The sequence below is a fragment of the Taudactylus pleione genome, unplaced genomic scaffold, assembly GCF_031769625.1.
Source record: "Taudactylus pleione unplaced genomic scaffold, aTauple2 ptg000282l, whole genome shotgun sequence".
NCBI classification, from domain to species: Eukaryota; Metazoa; Chordata; class Amphibia; order Anura; family Myobatrachidae; genus Taudactylus; species Taudactylus pleione.
In genome coordinates this window covers 8,323,520-8,337,379 of record NW_028284684.1, presented here as the reverse complement: position 1 = coordinate 8,337,379, position 13,860 = coordinate 8,323,520, and the positions used below count along the sequence as shown (strand labels likewise).

Sequence of the window (13,860 nt, the reverse complement as noted above, 5' to 3'; positions counted from 1 at the left end):
AATTCTGCACTTTTTTCCGCTGGGTCTTCATAGGCGATACTTTTCCACTGGTTACAAGGCGCAAACTTTCCGCACCAAACGAAAAGTCGGACTAATTGAATATGGGGAAAAGTGGAATCGGCGAAAATGACATCATCGGCAAAAATTATCGCCAAAACTGAATTTTCGCTTCTAATTGAATACGGCCCTGAATTTGTAAAATTATATTTTGTGGAATTTGTAGAATATCAGTAGAGTAGTAACACTGATGGCCAAGTCATTCTGTAGTGTGGAATGCTTGGGGTAGGACTGGACCCATAATGGCAAACTTAACTAGTGAAATGTGCACAACTCTTTAACTAAATGGGGAACAGGACAAATATTTCATGGAACAATCATGCAAGTTTTACTTTTTTCTACAAGTGGCCCATTCTTACCTGTGTCATGTTATGCACTTGTCTAAACATGAAGCCATTAAAATGATCTATAATTTTACACATTAGGCCATTAAAAGAGCAATTCCTTTTGCAATCTGTTGCCAACAAAATAAAATTCAAGGTACTTGTGCTGACGTTTCCAACACTTTGTGTCCTTGTGCTGTCCTATTGATCTAAGTGCTTAACCAATTACATCAAGCTGCAATCTCATATCCTTGGGATAGTACCAGCAGCTACTGCCCAAATTATTATAGGTTCCATGTGGTGGAGATCATTAATAATATGATTCAAATGCTTAATAAATAAATTATACTTGCAGATTATTTTTATAGGTTTTTATGTTTAATTATATTTTGGTAAAATCTGCACTAGAAATAAACATTTTAAATTACTAAAGATTTTAAATGTTTCTCAATCACACATTTCCCTTACCATTGCCAGTGGTATAACAGCCACAATGTCCCTTTCATTGACATATATTTTGGATACCCCAAGTGCTGACATAGTTTGTCCAAGGTATTCAACTTGCCAGGTGATTATCTGCACTCCTGATGGGTCAGTTGCACTCCCAATCCTGAAGTCTATCTGGAAAATTTCATAGAAGTTTTCTCCAATCCTGCAATAAAACAAAAAGAATGTCAGTATTTATATTTTTGTAATTGAATCCAAATTCTTCAAGGAGACGTGACAGTAGAACAATGTCAGATTAACAGAATGTTCTTTGCATATCATGTTGTAAACATTGCAGCTGCTTTATTCATAAAGTGTCATTAAATTATGTAAAAATAACAATTACACCCACATCTCACATCTGCCTGAAAGGTATGTCACAGAATGACAAAAACCAATGCCATTTCCACCATGGCAGATGTAGTTACAATTGCGTTTTTCATACAGACTTTTTTTTCTCAGCACAATAAACAATAGCTAACCCAGGTAACCAGATTGATATATTAAATCACTGATGGTAAATGGAAGCTTATTACTACTGACAGAAACAATGAGAGGACTGTACAAAAAAAACAGAATGCAGACATTTTGGGACAGATGTAGAGTTCCATGTGCATTAAAAAAAAAAACAAATTTTGAGTTCTACTTAATTTAATTGTACTTGTAGCTCCCTATGTCTGGAGAGGCATATCGGTATGTGGGGAACGTGCAATACAGTAGAGATGAACTCACGCTTCCTGAAGATACAGCCTACTTAGAATGGGACAAATTTTAAAATAATATAAAACAATATGGACGCATGTCTGTTGTTGCTCTCCAACCCATTGCCACATCATAGATGTCAAAGAAGAGGAGGTAAGGAACACCCTGTGCATATCTCTCAACTGGGATCGGTATGAAATCCTGACAGGAGAAGCCTGACAGGAGGAGATCCCGATGCCAGCTGGTAAGTACCCTAACCCTCCCTTAGGGGTGCCTAACCCTAAAACACCTGGGGTGGTACCTAACCCTAATTTCCCCCCCCAGTGTGCCTAAACCTAACCCTCCCCTTCCCGCACCCTAAACCTAACCCTCCAGGAGGGGGTGCCTAACCCTAATCTACCCCCGGGAGTGCCTAACCTTAACCCTCCCACCTAGGGCTGCCTAACCCTAATCTCCTCCCTCAAAACCTAAACCTAACCCTAACCCTGCTATACTCCCTAAACCTAACCCTCCCCGCGGCTAATACTAAGGACGCCCTGGACTTACCTCGTTTGGGCTGGAGTCCTTCGGCGTTCCGGCATCGGGATTAAGATAGGCATCAGTATTTTGACGCCCATCTTAAGCCCCCCGTCAGACTTCTCCTATCGGGATATAGAACGGTGGCATTTAGTCCACCGGTCTATAAACTGCATCCCCTCTCAACTGTCCCACAATAATTTGTCCCCATTTATGGGGGCTGAGAGGTGTTGCACTGCCAACTCCATGTGCTAAATAAAAATGGGCTTTTCCTCTAAAAACACCCAGTGTGGGTGTGGTCACGCCCGCAGTGTTTTGTGGTCATGCCCCTGTCCTGTTGCTGATCCTGTGGTATTGAGAGGAATGCAGCAGCGGGATGCCCCTCTTGTCCTTACACCACTGAGTGGTGGCATTGGACTCCCCTTCCACTGTACTGCCCTGCCCAAAGTCCTGTTAATGACCATCAGCACGTAAATTTACATGTTAAATAAATGAAAATGCATACTTGAATTGCTGTTAAAATCAGTATCAGTGTTATAATCTACTTGCCATCACAGCAGGGGTACAAAAAGTGTGCAATCTGTGTTCAAATGAGGCAATAGGATATGATAGGTTGAGCTAGACACACTATTATAGTGATCCCTGTCATACTGTAAAATCAGCCAGGGGAGTATGAAGCAGAATTCTCTAGAGAAACTGCTAGGGCACTGGAGCCAACAACAAATGTGCACCCTTAGATTGCACATTAGCCTGTTCTGGATAGTCCTGGGCTCATTCTGGCACCATTTTGCTGTGGAGTGTCAGGTTAGTGGTTCAAAGTAGAAAATTCCTTATATTTTGTGAAACTATAAAGTACTCTAAGACCATGGCTAACAGAGAATGCTAGCAGCCAAAGTCAACTAGAACATGTATTTCTACAAACATACATAAAAATACAAAAACAAAAAAACAATATATTATAATATAATAGGCACACATAAACAAAATCTCAACCAGGGTGATCAGATTGAAATATAATGTAGTATGGCAAAAAATGTGCCCATCAAGGTGCTCTGTCATGCCCCCAGAAATATGCCCTGATTGTGGCAGCAAATGTAATTCATTTGGCCAATAAGATGTCCTCAGCTGTCACCTCGACAAAGTGGGCCTTACCTGCAAACAACGTAAGCTAGTAAGCTTTTCATGGTAGAGCCACCATCAGAAATTGCCGCCATCATACATAACACTTGGTAAACAGGTTTCTACTTGCCCATTTCTACTGCAACTACACAAACAAGCTAATTGCTTTTGCTGTTAGCTTACCATTCCCCCCTTCCTGGCACTCATTCATTGCTGGGGGTAGGAGCCAGCAGAAACTTCATTAAAAGCTAGTTTTAAGTTCCTGGCAGACTTATTTGTTTATAAGGGGGGATTGCACTGTTTTCTGCATTGTGATAATTAGTGAGTGCCCGACAAAGCAATGCAATTGTTGCTCCGTTTGGATGTGAGAGCCGCCAGAACCAATATTTCTGCTCACATCTTTCAAAGGTGGCTAGCAGAAATACATGAAAAGTCCTAGTTTTAGGCGCTCAAACTGCTGTTCAGGCACATTTACCAGGACTTTAGTCAGGTTTAGCCATTTTAAGTGGGGGACAATAGCATTAGGGTTAGTGGTTAGGGTTAAGAACTAGGGGGTTGGTTAGGCACTAAGGCGGTAGGGTTAGGTTTAGGGTGCAGAAAGGTGGAAGTTAGGTTTAGGTACTAGGGGGGAGGTTAGGTTTAGGCACCGGGGAGGGAGAGTTAGGGATAGGGAGAGGGGGAGGGGGAGAAAACTGACCAACAGGTGTCGGTATCCTAACCCTGTCGGGGTGCCAGCACCAGGATTTTGACTGCCGGGATCCCGAGCGCTGGTTGCCCGTATACCCAACCCAATATTTCTATGTATATATTATTTATTAGCACAGTATCACAAGACTGTACAGTAGTTACAGTATGTTAGTGACTGCTATTGGTGATGCGTTCTTATGCTTACAGCACTTATGTGCCCAGTATCCTACCAATTGCTATGTAAGAAAAAGTAAGCCATTTTGTGCTATGAGCTGCAATAGTCTGTATAATTCAATGCTGCAGTGTTCTGAAATGGTAGTATTGATGGAATAACAATCTGATAAAGAAGTACATATTGGAACATTACACTCTCAATATTGCTACTTTGCGTCACAATGGAGTTTTTGATCTTCCAATCTTTAAGGGATTCATATGCTGAAAGAATAATGTGAAGCATGAGGCAGAGCGGGATGTAGTCATAATGTCAACATTTACAATATAGACATTCATAGTGTTTTGCCATCGACATTAATGAAATGTCAACATTGAACATGTTGACATGTGCAGAATGAAGACATGTTTACAATGTCGCAATCTGACATGTTCACATTTTGCACGTACTGGAGGGGGAGAGTTAGGGTCAGGCACTAAGGGGAGGGCTAGGGCTTAGAATTAGTTATACTCAACACCAGAAGCACCACAAGATCCACCTGAAGTCGTCATGACATCACCACCAGACCCGGAAGATGCCACCGGAGCTTCAGGACCCGGCAGGCCAAGGAAGTCACCACTAAACAATCAGAGACGTATTATTGACATTCTAATTATGTCAACATTTCATCAGTGTCATCATGATAAATGTCAACATGATCATGTCTACATTCTCATGTCGATAAAATATACCACACCTGGAAGAGCAGAGCGTCACAAATGCACTGTCTCTTCTGGTATATACTACTTAACCCAGTGACCACTTCATTCCAAAATGATCCCTTTGAAGAAATCACTATAATGTTAACATTCATTTCACCAAGCTCATCTGAAACTGTGCAGAACTAACATTTTAACAACAGGCAAGCAGGGGCGTAGGGAGGGCGGTTCCGGTGGAGTGCAAGCTCTGGGAGCCAGACAAATTACAGGGCGCTGGCTGCTGCTGGAGTCCAACTCCGGCAGTTGTTTAACCAAATACAGACTCCCAGGTAGGAAGATTCCTGGTGGGCCGATGTGTCTGTGGGACCACAGGCCTGCCAGGGGACTTTTTTTTTTTTATACATGACAGTAGCCCCGACCCCAGTAGTGTCATGCTTGCATGACAGGCAGCCGGCCGGCACCTGTCATGGCAAGTAGAGCGTCCCGCGGGAGTCATCTAACTTCTGCGAGCTGTGAACTGAAGGCACGGAACGATTATAGATTAAGTGAGCTCCCCAACAGCTGCTGTGGAGGTAAGCACTCAATACTGCACAGCGCAGGCAGTGACAGTCTGCAGCAGTGCACTGTTGTTCAGAAATGGATCACTGTGGAAGACAGGGCAGCTACACTTGGAGATAGCACGCATGCTGCTGCATATTTATCAATACAGTAACAAGCACAAAGAAAAAGTCAGCGACCGTAGGTTGACATGGAACGCCAGTGATGTTGGGGTGACGTGGAGGTGCAGTAAAGGTGGGTATTGTGTGACACGGGATGCAGTAAGGCTGGATATTGTGTAATATGTGGGCGCAGTAAGGCTGGGTATTGTGTGTGATATGGAGGTGCAGTAAGGGTGGGCATTGTGTGACATGGGATGCAGTAAGGCTGGGTATTGTGTGTGATATGGAGGTGCAGTAAGGCTGGGTATTGTGTGACATGGGATGCAGTAAGGCTGGGTATTGTGTGTGATATGGAGGTGCAGTAAGGCTGGGTATTGTGTGACATGGGATGCAGTAAGGCTGGGTATTGTGTGTGATATGGAGGTGCAGTAAGGGTGGGTATTGTGTGACATGGGATGCAGTAAGGCTGGGTATTGTGTGTGATATGGAGGTGCAGTAAGGGTGGGTATTGTGTGACATGGGATGCAATAAAGCTGGGTATTGTGTGATATGTGGGTGCAGTAAGGCTGGGTATTGTGTGTGATATGGAGGTGATGTAAGGGTGGGTATTGTGTGACATGGGGGACTTTCTATAGCTTCTCTAAGTACAAGTGTAACACTGGAACTCCCTTATACAGCTTTCACAGCAAGGGCCAGGGGCATAGACTTAGACTGACACTCTTACCCATCGAGGACTAACACTGACCCAGGACTATCACAGGACATGTCCCACTGACACCTAAATCCAGGAATATCACAGGACATGTCCTACTGACACTGACCCAGGACTATCACAAAAACTGTCCCACCTACACTGAGACCTAGGACAATCACAGGACCGTTTTATTGGTGTAGCTCTGCCTGTAGTTACTTGTTGCTTTAGCCTTGCCTATCATGTGATTCCAGGCATAGTAATGTAGTAATCCCTCCTGCTTTGGTTTTTGTTCTGTCTACACTTGATTTGGTGCCACCCACGTGAGGCCACTTTTAGAAATTTTTCCACGGCCACTTTTAGTCCCAATCTGCCCCTGGCTCCAGGTACGCTTCTCTCTGCTTCGTTCTGGCAGCCAGGGCTCCCTGATCTCCTCATCTGCTCCTGCACAGTGCCACATCTAGGTGCCCGCCCTGGATCCTGACAGCAGAGGTGGACTATGCTGGGGGGCAGTTAGGCATGGCCATGGGCCCTCCCACAGGCTGGACCTCTGTTCAGTGTTTTGGGTGGGGGAGGATGCAGCCACGAGTGGGGGAGGGGGATGTTTGTGGCCGTGAGCGGGGTGGGGGGAGAGAGATGTCACCGGCGTTAGCCTACTGGTGGAATTGAGCGGTGGTGAGCTGCAAGGGAGGTCCCTGCAGCTCTGACATCCTAAGTCAAATGAGAAAATGAGGGGATGAGAGAAAGACAGAAAAGAGGGGTGAGAGGAAGGGAAAGTAAGAAGGAAGTAGGGCTACCAACAGTTTATTATAATTACAATAATTATTATTAACACTCAGTTACTTTTTTTTCACTTTACATTCACAAGCTCAACTCCCCACCTAGTTGCCTGCCTCCAGTTCTCTCCTGCCTACCAGCACTCCTGCTTGCCTGTCTCCATGCCCCCATCCTGTCCTCTCCCACCTACCAGCACACCTCCTAACTGACTCCAGTTATCTCCTGCCTGCCTGCCTGCCTGCCTGCCTCACCTACCTCCAGTCCACTCCTGTCTACCCACTTGCCTCCTCACCTGCCTCTAGTCCTCGTCCATCTCCAGTCCTCTTCGATCTACTAGCATGCCTCCTCACCCACCTCTTGTCCTCACCCATATTCTTACCCATCTCCCCTTCTGCCTCCAGTCCTCCTGCCCACCTCTCTCTGCCTGTGATTGTCATTACTAATGGACAAGTGTCCTCTGCAGCTCTTGCTTTCACTGGACTGCATAAATATACTGTACATCTCCTCCCTGCCTTTATTTTATTCATGGCATATTCTGAAGGCTGGAAAACGATTGGTAGGTTTGAGCTCCTGTTTTGGCAGATGTGGCCCATGAACAATTTAGCAAAATTCAGTAGAGGAAGGGAGAGAGGGGGGCGCGTAGCAATAGCATACTCCGGCCGCTATGACTTCATGCTACACCTCTGCAGGCAAGTAATAAGTACTGACTATAACACAGTTTGCATTGCTAAATTGTGTAAACTGTCAAAAAACTAATTTAGCCTACAGTTTACTACCCTTGTTCACTGCTGTAATAACCAGAGATCCTTTGCAGCTTTGTGACCACACATATTTTAGCATTTTTACTGTGTGCTGCATGCTGGATAATCTAGATCAGAGGTTCCTAAACTCTGCCATTACAGTCCAGGTTTTAAGATTATGCGTGCTAGAATCCAGATGGTTAAATCAAATTGGCTGAGTTACTAATTAAGTCATCTGTGCTAAAGCATGGACATCCCTAATATATGGACTGGAGTTTGGGAAATTCTGTTCTAGATTCACTTATTATTTGTTGTGACAGACAAGCATTTGGTTTTACATTTTTAAACAAAGTTTTTAAGTCTTTTTTTCTTTTCGGGTTCTGTATACATTTTTATGAAATTATAAACTATAGGTTGAGTCTCCAGTATCCAAAATGCTTGGGAACAGAAGTATTTTGGATATCAGGTTTTCCCGTAATTTGGAATATTTGCATAACATAATGAGAGATCTTGGAGATGGGACCGAAGACTAAACACAGGATGCAATAATGTTTCATATACATCTTATACACATAGCCTAAAGGTAATTTTATACAATACTCGGAATTTGGGATATTGGAGACTTTACTAAGAAAAAAGTTAAAAATGCAGTTTCAATATTCAAAGTTCTCTTGAAGCAATTAGATTTAAAAAAAAAACATATCCTAAAATAGGAAGTTATATTTGTTAGCTACAATTGTGTGAAGATGTGTTTTTAAACTTTCAAACCCTGATTTGCTTTCTTCTTTCTGTTTTGTGTTTTAAAATTTGTATTAGCAAACGGCAAAATGAATTTTGAATGAAGCAATCATGTTTCTGAATATATAAATATATATATATATATATATATACATATATATATATATATTCATTAGGGGTGTGCACCGGCCACTTTTCGTGTTTTGAGTTTTGGTTTTGGATCTGGATCTTCTTCGTGTTTTGGATCTGGATTGGTTTTGCCAAAACTACCCTTCCGTGTTTTGGATTCTGGGTTTTGTGTTTTGGATCTGTATTTTTTTGAAAAAAGCATAAAAACAGCTAAAATCACAGAATTTGTGGGTTTTTCTGCTCCTATGCTATTATTAACCTCAATAACCTTAATTTCCACTCATTTCCAGTCTATTCTGAACACCTCACACCTCACAATAGTGTTTTTATGTCCAAAAGATTGCACCGAGGTAGCTGGATGACTATGCTAAGCGACACGAGTGGGCGGCACAAACACATGGCCCATCTAGGAGTGACACTGCAGTGGCAGACAGGATGGCAGTTTGAAAAACTAGGCTCCAAACAGTACATAATGCAAACAAAAAAAAGAGGTGCAAGATGGAATTGTCTTTGGGCCCTCCCACCCACCCTTATGTTGTATAAACAGGACATGCGCACTTTAACAAACCAATCATTTCAGAGCCAGGGTTTGCCACACGACTGTGACTGAAATGATTGGTTCGTTTGGGCCCCCACAAAACAAGCTGGCAACTAATCTGTCTCTGCACAAACTGGCTCAACGGAGGCAAGATGTCGTCCTCATCCTCCTCATCCACCGATTCCTCACCCTCTTCAGTGTTGTGTACATCCTCATCCTCACAGAGTATTAATTCGTCCCCGCTGGAATCCACCACCACAGGTCCCACTGTACGTTCTGGAGGCTGGTCTCCCTGGAAGAGTTGATAATTCATTTTTATGAACATCATCTTCTCCACATTTTGTGGAAGCAACCTTTTACGCCTTTCGCTGATAAGGTTCCGGGCTGCACTAAACACTCTTTCGGAGTACACACTGGAGGGGGGGCAACTCAGGTAAAATAGAGCCAGTTTGTACAGGGGCCTCCAAATTGCCTCTTTTTCCTGCCAGTACAGGTACGGACTGTCTGACATGCCTACTTGGATGCTGTCACCGATGTAATCCTCCACCAATCTGTCAATGGTGACAGTATCATGTGCAGTGACAGTAGACATGTCAGAATTTGTTGCCAGGTCCTTCAATCCGGACCAGATGTCCAAACTTGGTCCTGCCTGCCCTGCATCACCGCCAGCGGGTTGCTTAGGATAACTAAGTTTTTTCCTGGCAGCCCCAGTTGCGGAAGAAAATGAAGAAGGAGCTGTTGATGTGTCATGTTCCGCTTCAGCTGACAGTGTTTTTACCAGCAGGTCTTTGCACCTCTGCAGGCTTGTGTCAGCCGGAAAGAGAGACACCACATAGGCTTTAAACCTAGGATCGAGCACGGTGGCCAAAATGTAGTGGTCTGATTTCAACAGATTGACCACCCTGGAATCCTGGCAAAGCGAATGAAGGGCTTCATCCACAAGTCCCACAAGCCGAGCGGAATTGCTCCGTCTTAGCTCCTCCTTCACTTTCTACAGCTGATTCTGCAAAAGCCTGATGAGGGGAATGACCTGACTCAAGCTGGCAGTGTCTGAACTGACTGGCTGGAGAACCTTGCAGAACACGAAAATCATTCTCCACTGCGCTTGAGTCAGGTGCATACCCCCTCCTTTGCCTATGTCATAGGTGGATGTATAGGCTTGAATGGCCTTTTGCTGCTCCTCCATCCTCTGAAGCATATAGAGGGTTGAGTTCCACCGCGTCACAACCTCTTGCTTCAGGTGATGGCGGGGCAGGTTCAAGAGTGTTTGCTGGCGCTCCAGTCTTCGGCACGCAGTCGCTGAATGGCGAAAGTGGCCAGAAATTTTTCGGGCCACCCAAAGCGTCTCCTGCACGCCCCTGTCGCTTTTCAGAAAATTCTGCACCACCAAGTTTATTGTGTGAGCAAAACATGGGACGTGCTGGAATTTGCCCAGATGTAATGCCCGCACAATATTGGAGGCATTGTCAGATATCACAAATCCCCAGGAGAGTCTAAGTGGGGTAAGCCACTGGGCGATGATTTCCCTCAGTTTTTCTAAGAAGTTGTCGGTGGTGTGCCTCTTACTGAAACCAGTGATACACAGCGTAGCCTGCCTTGGAACGAGCTGGCGTTTCTGAGATGCTGCTACTGGTGACGCTGCTGTTGTTGCTGCGTAAGGTGATACATCTACCCAGTGGGCTGTCACAGTCATAAAGTCCTTAGTCTGACCTGTTCCACTTGTCCACATGTCCGTGGTTAAGTGGATATTGGGTACAACCGCATTTTTCAGGACACCGAGGACACTTTTTCTGATGTTTCTGTACAGTCTCGGTATTGCCTGCCTAGTGAAGTGGAATCTAGACGGGATTTGGAACCGGGGACACACTACCTCCATCAATTGTCTAAATCCCACTGCACTAATGGTGGATACCGGATGCACGTCTAACACCAACATAGCAGTCAAGGCCTCAATTATACGTTTTGCTTCAGGATGACTGCTGTCGTACTTCATCCTCCTCGCAAAAGGACTGTTGGAGGGTCAATTGTTTAGTAAAAGTAGTGGTGTTCCTACTTCCTCTCTGGGATGATGAACGACTCCCAGCAGCAACAGCAGCAGCGGCAGCAGTAGGCGTAGCAATGCAGGATCCTCCAGTGTAATCCCGGATAGGAGAATCAGTCATGCCAGTGACATGGCCTGCAGGACTACTTCCGATCCTGACTAAGGAGGAAATTGATGAGGAGGGAGTTGACGGTGTGCTTTGCAGGTGCTTGGATACAACAGGACAACGGGATTTAGGTGTCCCTGGACTGCTTACGGTCTTAGCCAAAGTTTCTGAACTTGACAGTAACTTTTTATGAACGCGCTGCAGGTGCCGTATAAGGGAGGATGTTCCTAGGTGGTTAACATCCCTACCCCTACTTATTTTACCTATACATATGGTACATATGGCAAGACAGTTGTTGTCTGGATTTGGATAGAAATATTGCCAGACCAAAGAGGTGGAATGTTTGGTCTTCTGCACAGGCATGACCATGATGGGCTTTTTCATCCCATGGACAACAACTGTCTCCCCTGGAGCCTGATTTAAACAAACCACATCACCATCAGAATCCTCCTCGCCAACTTCCTCCTCAGCGCCAGCTACACCAGTATCCTCATCCTGTTGTACTTCAACAGTGACATGTTCAATTTGCATATCAGCAAGTGGACTGTCGGTGCTCCTTTCAGCACTTGCAGGGGACGTGCAAATGGTGGAAAGAGCCGCCTCTTCCCGTCCAGTGCTGGGAAGGTCAGGCATCGCAACCGCCACCACACTTGGACTCTCCTTGGGGATTTGTGATATCTTCTTAGAACGCACAGTTCTTCGCTGTGCTTTTGCCGGCTTAACTCATTTGATTTTTGTAGCGGGAGGAGGGCTTCCATCGTCATGTGAAGCTGAACCACTAGTCATGAACATAGGGAAAGACCTTAGCCGATCCTTGCCACTCCATGTCGTAAATGGCATATTGGCAAGTTTACATTTCTCCTCAGATGATTTAAATGTTTTTTCCTGAACTTTGTCATTTGGGATTGTATGTGCCCTCTACTATGACATTGGGCATCGGCCTTGGCAGACGACGTTGATGGCATGTTATCGTCTATGTCATGGCTAGTGGCAGCAGCTTCAGCATTAGGAGGAAGTGGTTCTTGATCTTTCCCTATTTTATTTTTAGCGGAGAAAGTTTGGTCCTCCATTTATGTTATATTGATATATACGTGCGGCTAAGGCGCACACAAACACAGAAAATAATTTTTTATTTTTGTTGGAGACTAGTGCACTTTGTGGGTTACACCACCCTTTAAGAAATGAGCCAGCCGGCTCTTTACTTATGGGACACAGGCGCACGCTTGGTGCTGCTCCTTTGTTGATGCACGTGCAGCTACAGTGCACACAATTCACAAAGACAGAAAAAAAAGAAGAAATTGTTATTTTTTGTGGAGCGCACTTTGAGGGTTACACCACCCTTTAACACACAGACGCACGCTTGGCGCTGCTGCTGCTTTGAGGATGCACGTACAGTGCAGACAATTCACAAACACAGAAGAAAATGTTTTATTTTTGTTGGAGTGCACTTTGGGGGTTACACCACCCTTTAACAGACAGACACACGCTTGGCGCTGCTGCTTTGAGTATGCACGTACAGTGCACACAATTCACAAACACAGAAAATATTTTTTAGTTATTTTGTTTGGAGTGCACTTTGGGAATTACACCACCCTTTAACAGACGAGCCAGCCGGCTCTTTACTTATGACACAGGCGCACGCTTGGCGCTACTTTGTTGATGCACGTGCGGCTACTGCGCACACAATTCACAAACACAAAAAAATATTTATTTTTATTTTTTTTGGAGTGCACTTTGGGGGTTACAGCCCCCTTTAACGGACAAGCCAGCCGGCCCTTTACTTATGGGACACAGGCGCACGCTTGGCGCTGCTCCTTTTTTGATGCACGTGCAGCCACAGTGCACACAATTCACAAACACAGAAAATAATTTTTTATTTTGTTTGGCGTGCACTTTGGGGGTTACACCACCCTTTAACAGATGAGCCAGCCGGCCCTTTACTTATGACACAGGCACACGCTTGGCGCTACTTTGTTGATGCACGTGCGGCTACTGCGCACACAATTCACAAACACAGAAAATAATTTTTTATTTTGTTTGGAGTGAACTTTGGGGGGTTTTATTTTGTTTTGAGTGCACCTTTTAATGGTCAAGCCAGCCGACCCTTTACTTATGACACAGGCGCACGCTTGGCGCTACTTTGTTGATGCACGTGTGGCTACTGCGCACACAATTCACAAACAGAAAAAATATTAAATTTTTTTGCACTTGGGGGGAGCACCCCTGATGGACAGAGCACCCCCTGGACAACACTACATCACCCCTTTAGGACTGGGACACTGCACAGGCCTTTGGAGTGGACACAGCCCCTATGGACGACTGACTGCACAACACAGTCCAGCCAGCCCCTATGGACTTTGGAGGAGTGGACACAGCCCCTATGGACAACAGCAGCATAGGACAACACAGCCAGCCCCTATGGACTTTGCAGGAGTGGACACAGCCCCTATGGACAACAGCAGCACAGCACAACACAGCCAGCCCCTATGGGCTTTGGAGGAGTGGACACAGCCCCTATGGACAACAGCAGCACAGCACAACACTACACTGCACTACACTACACTACACTACACAGCCCAGCCAGCCCTAACTCCCACCCTTCCTCTTCACTGTCCACAGCCGAGTGAGAAAATGATGCCGACACGGGTACCTTATATAGCATCCAAAACCCGCGAGACCCG

General features: G+C 45.0%; 1 protein-coding gene across 1 annotated transcript in view; it reads right to left on the bottom strand.

Annotated features, from left to right (window-relative positions):
* TMEM132D (transmembrane protein 132D) overlaps positions 1–13,860 on the bottom strand; it is a 1,095,696-nt gene that overhangs the window by 331,099 nt on the left and 750,737 nt on the right. Inside the window, exon 4 of the mRNA XM_088482164.1 lies at positions 849–1,032. Within this exon, the coding sequence (XP_088338290.1) occupies positions 849–1,032 (184 nt within the window). The remainder of the gene's footprint in view (positions 1–848; positions 1,033–13,860) is intronic.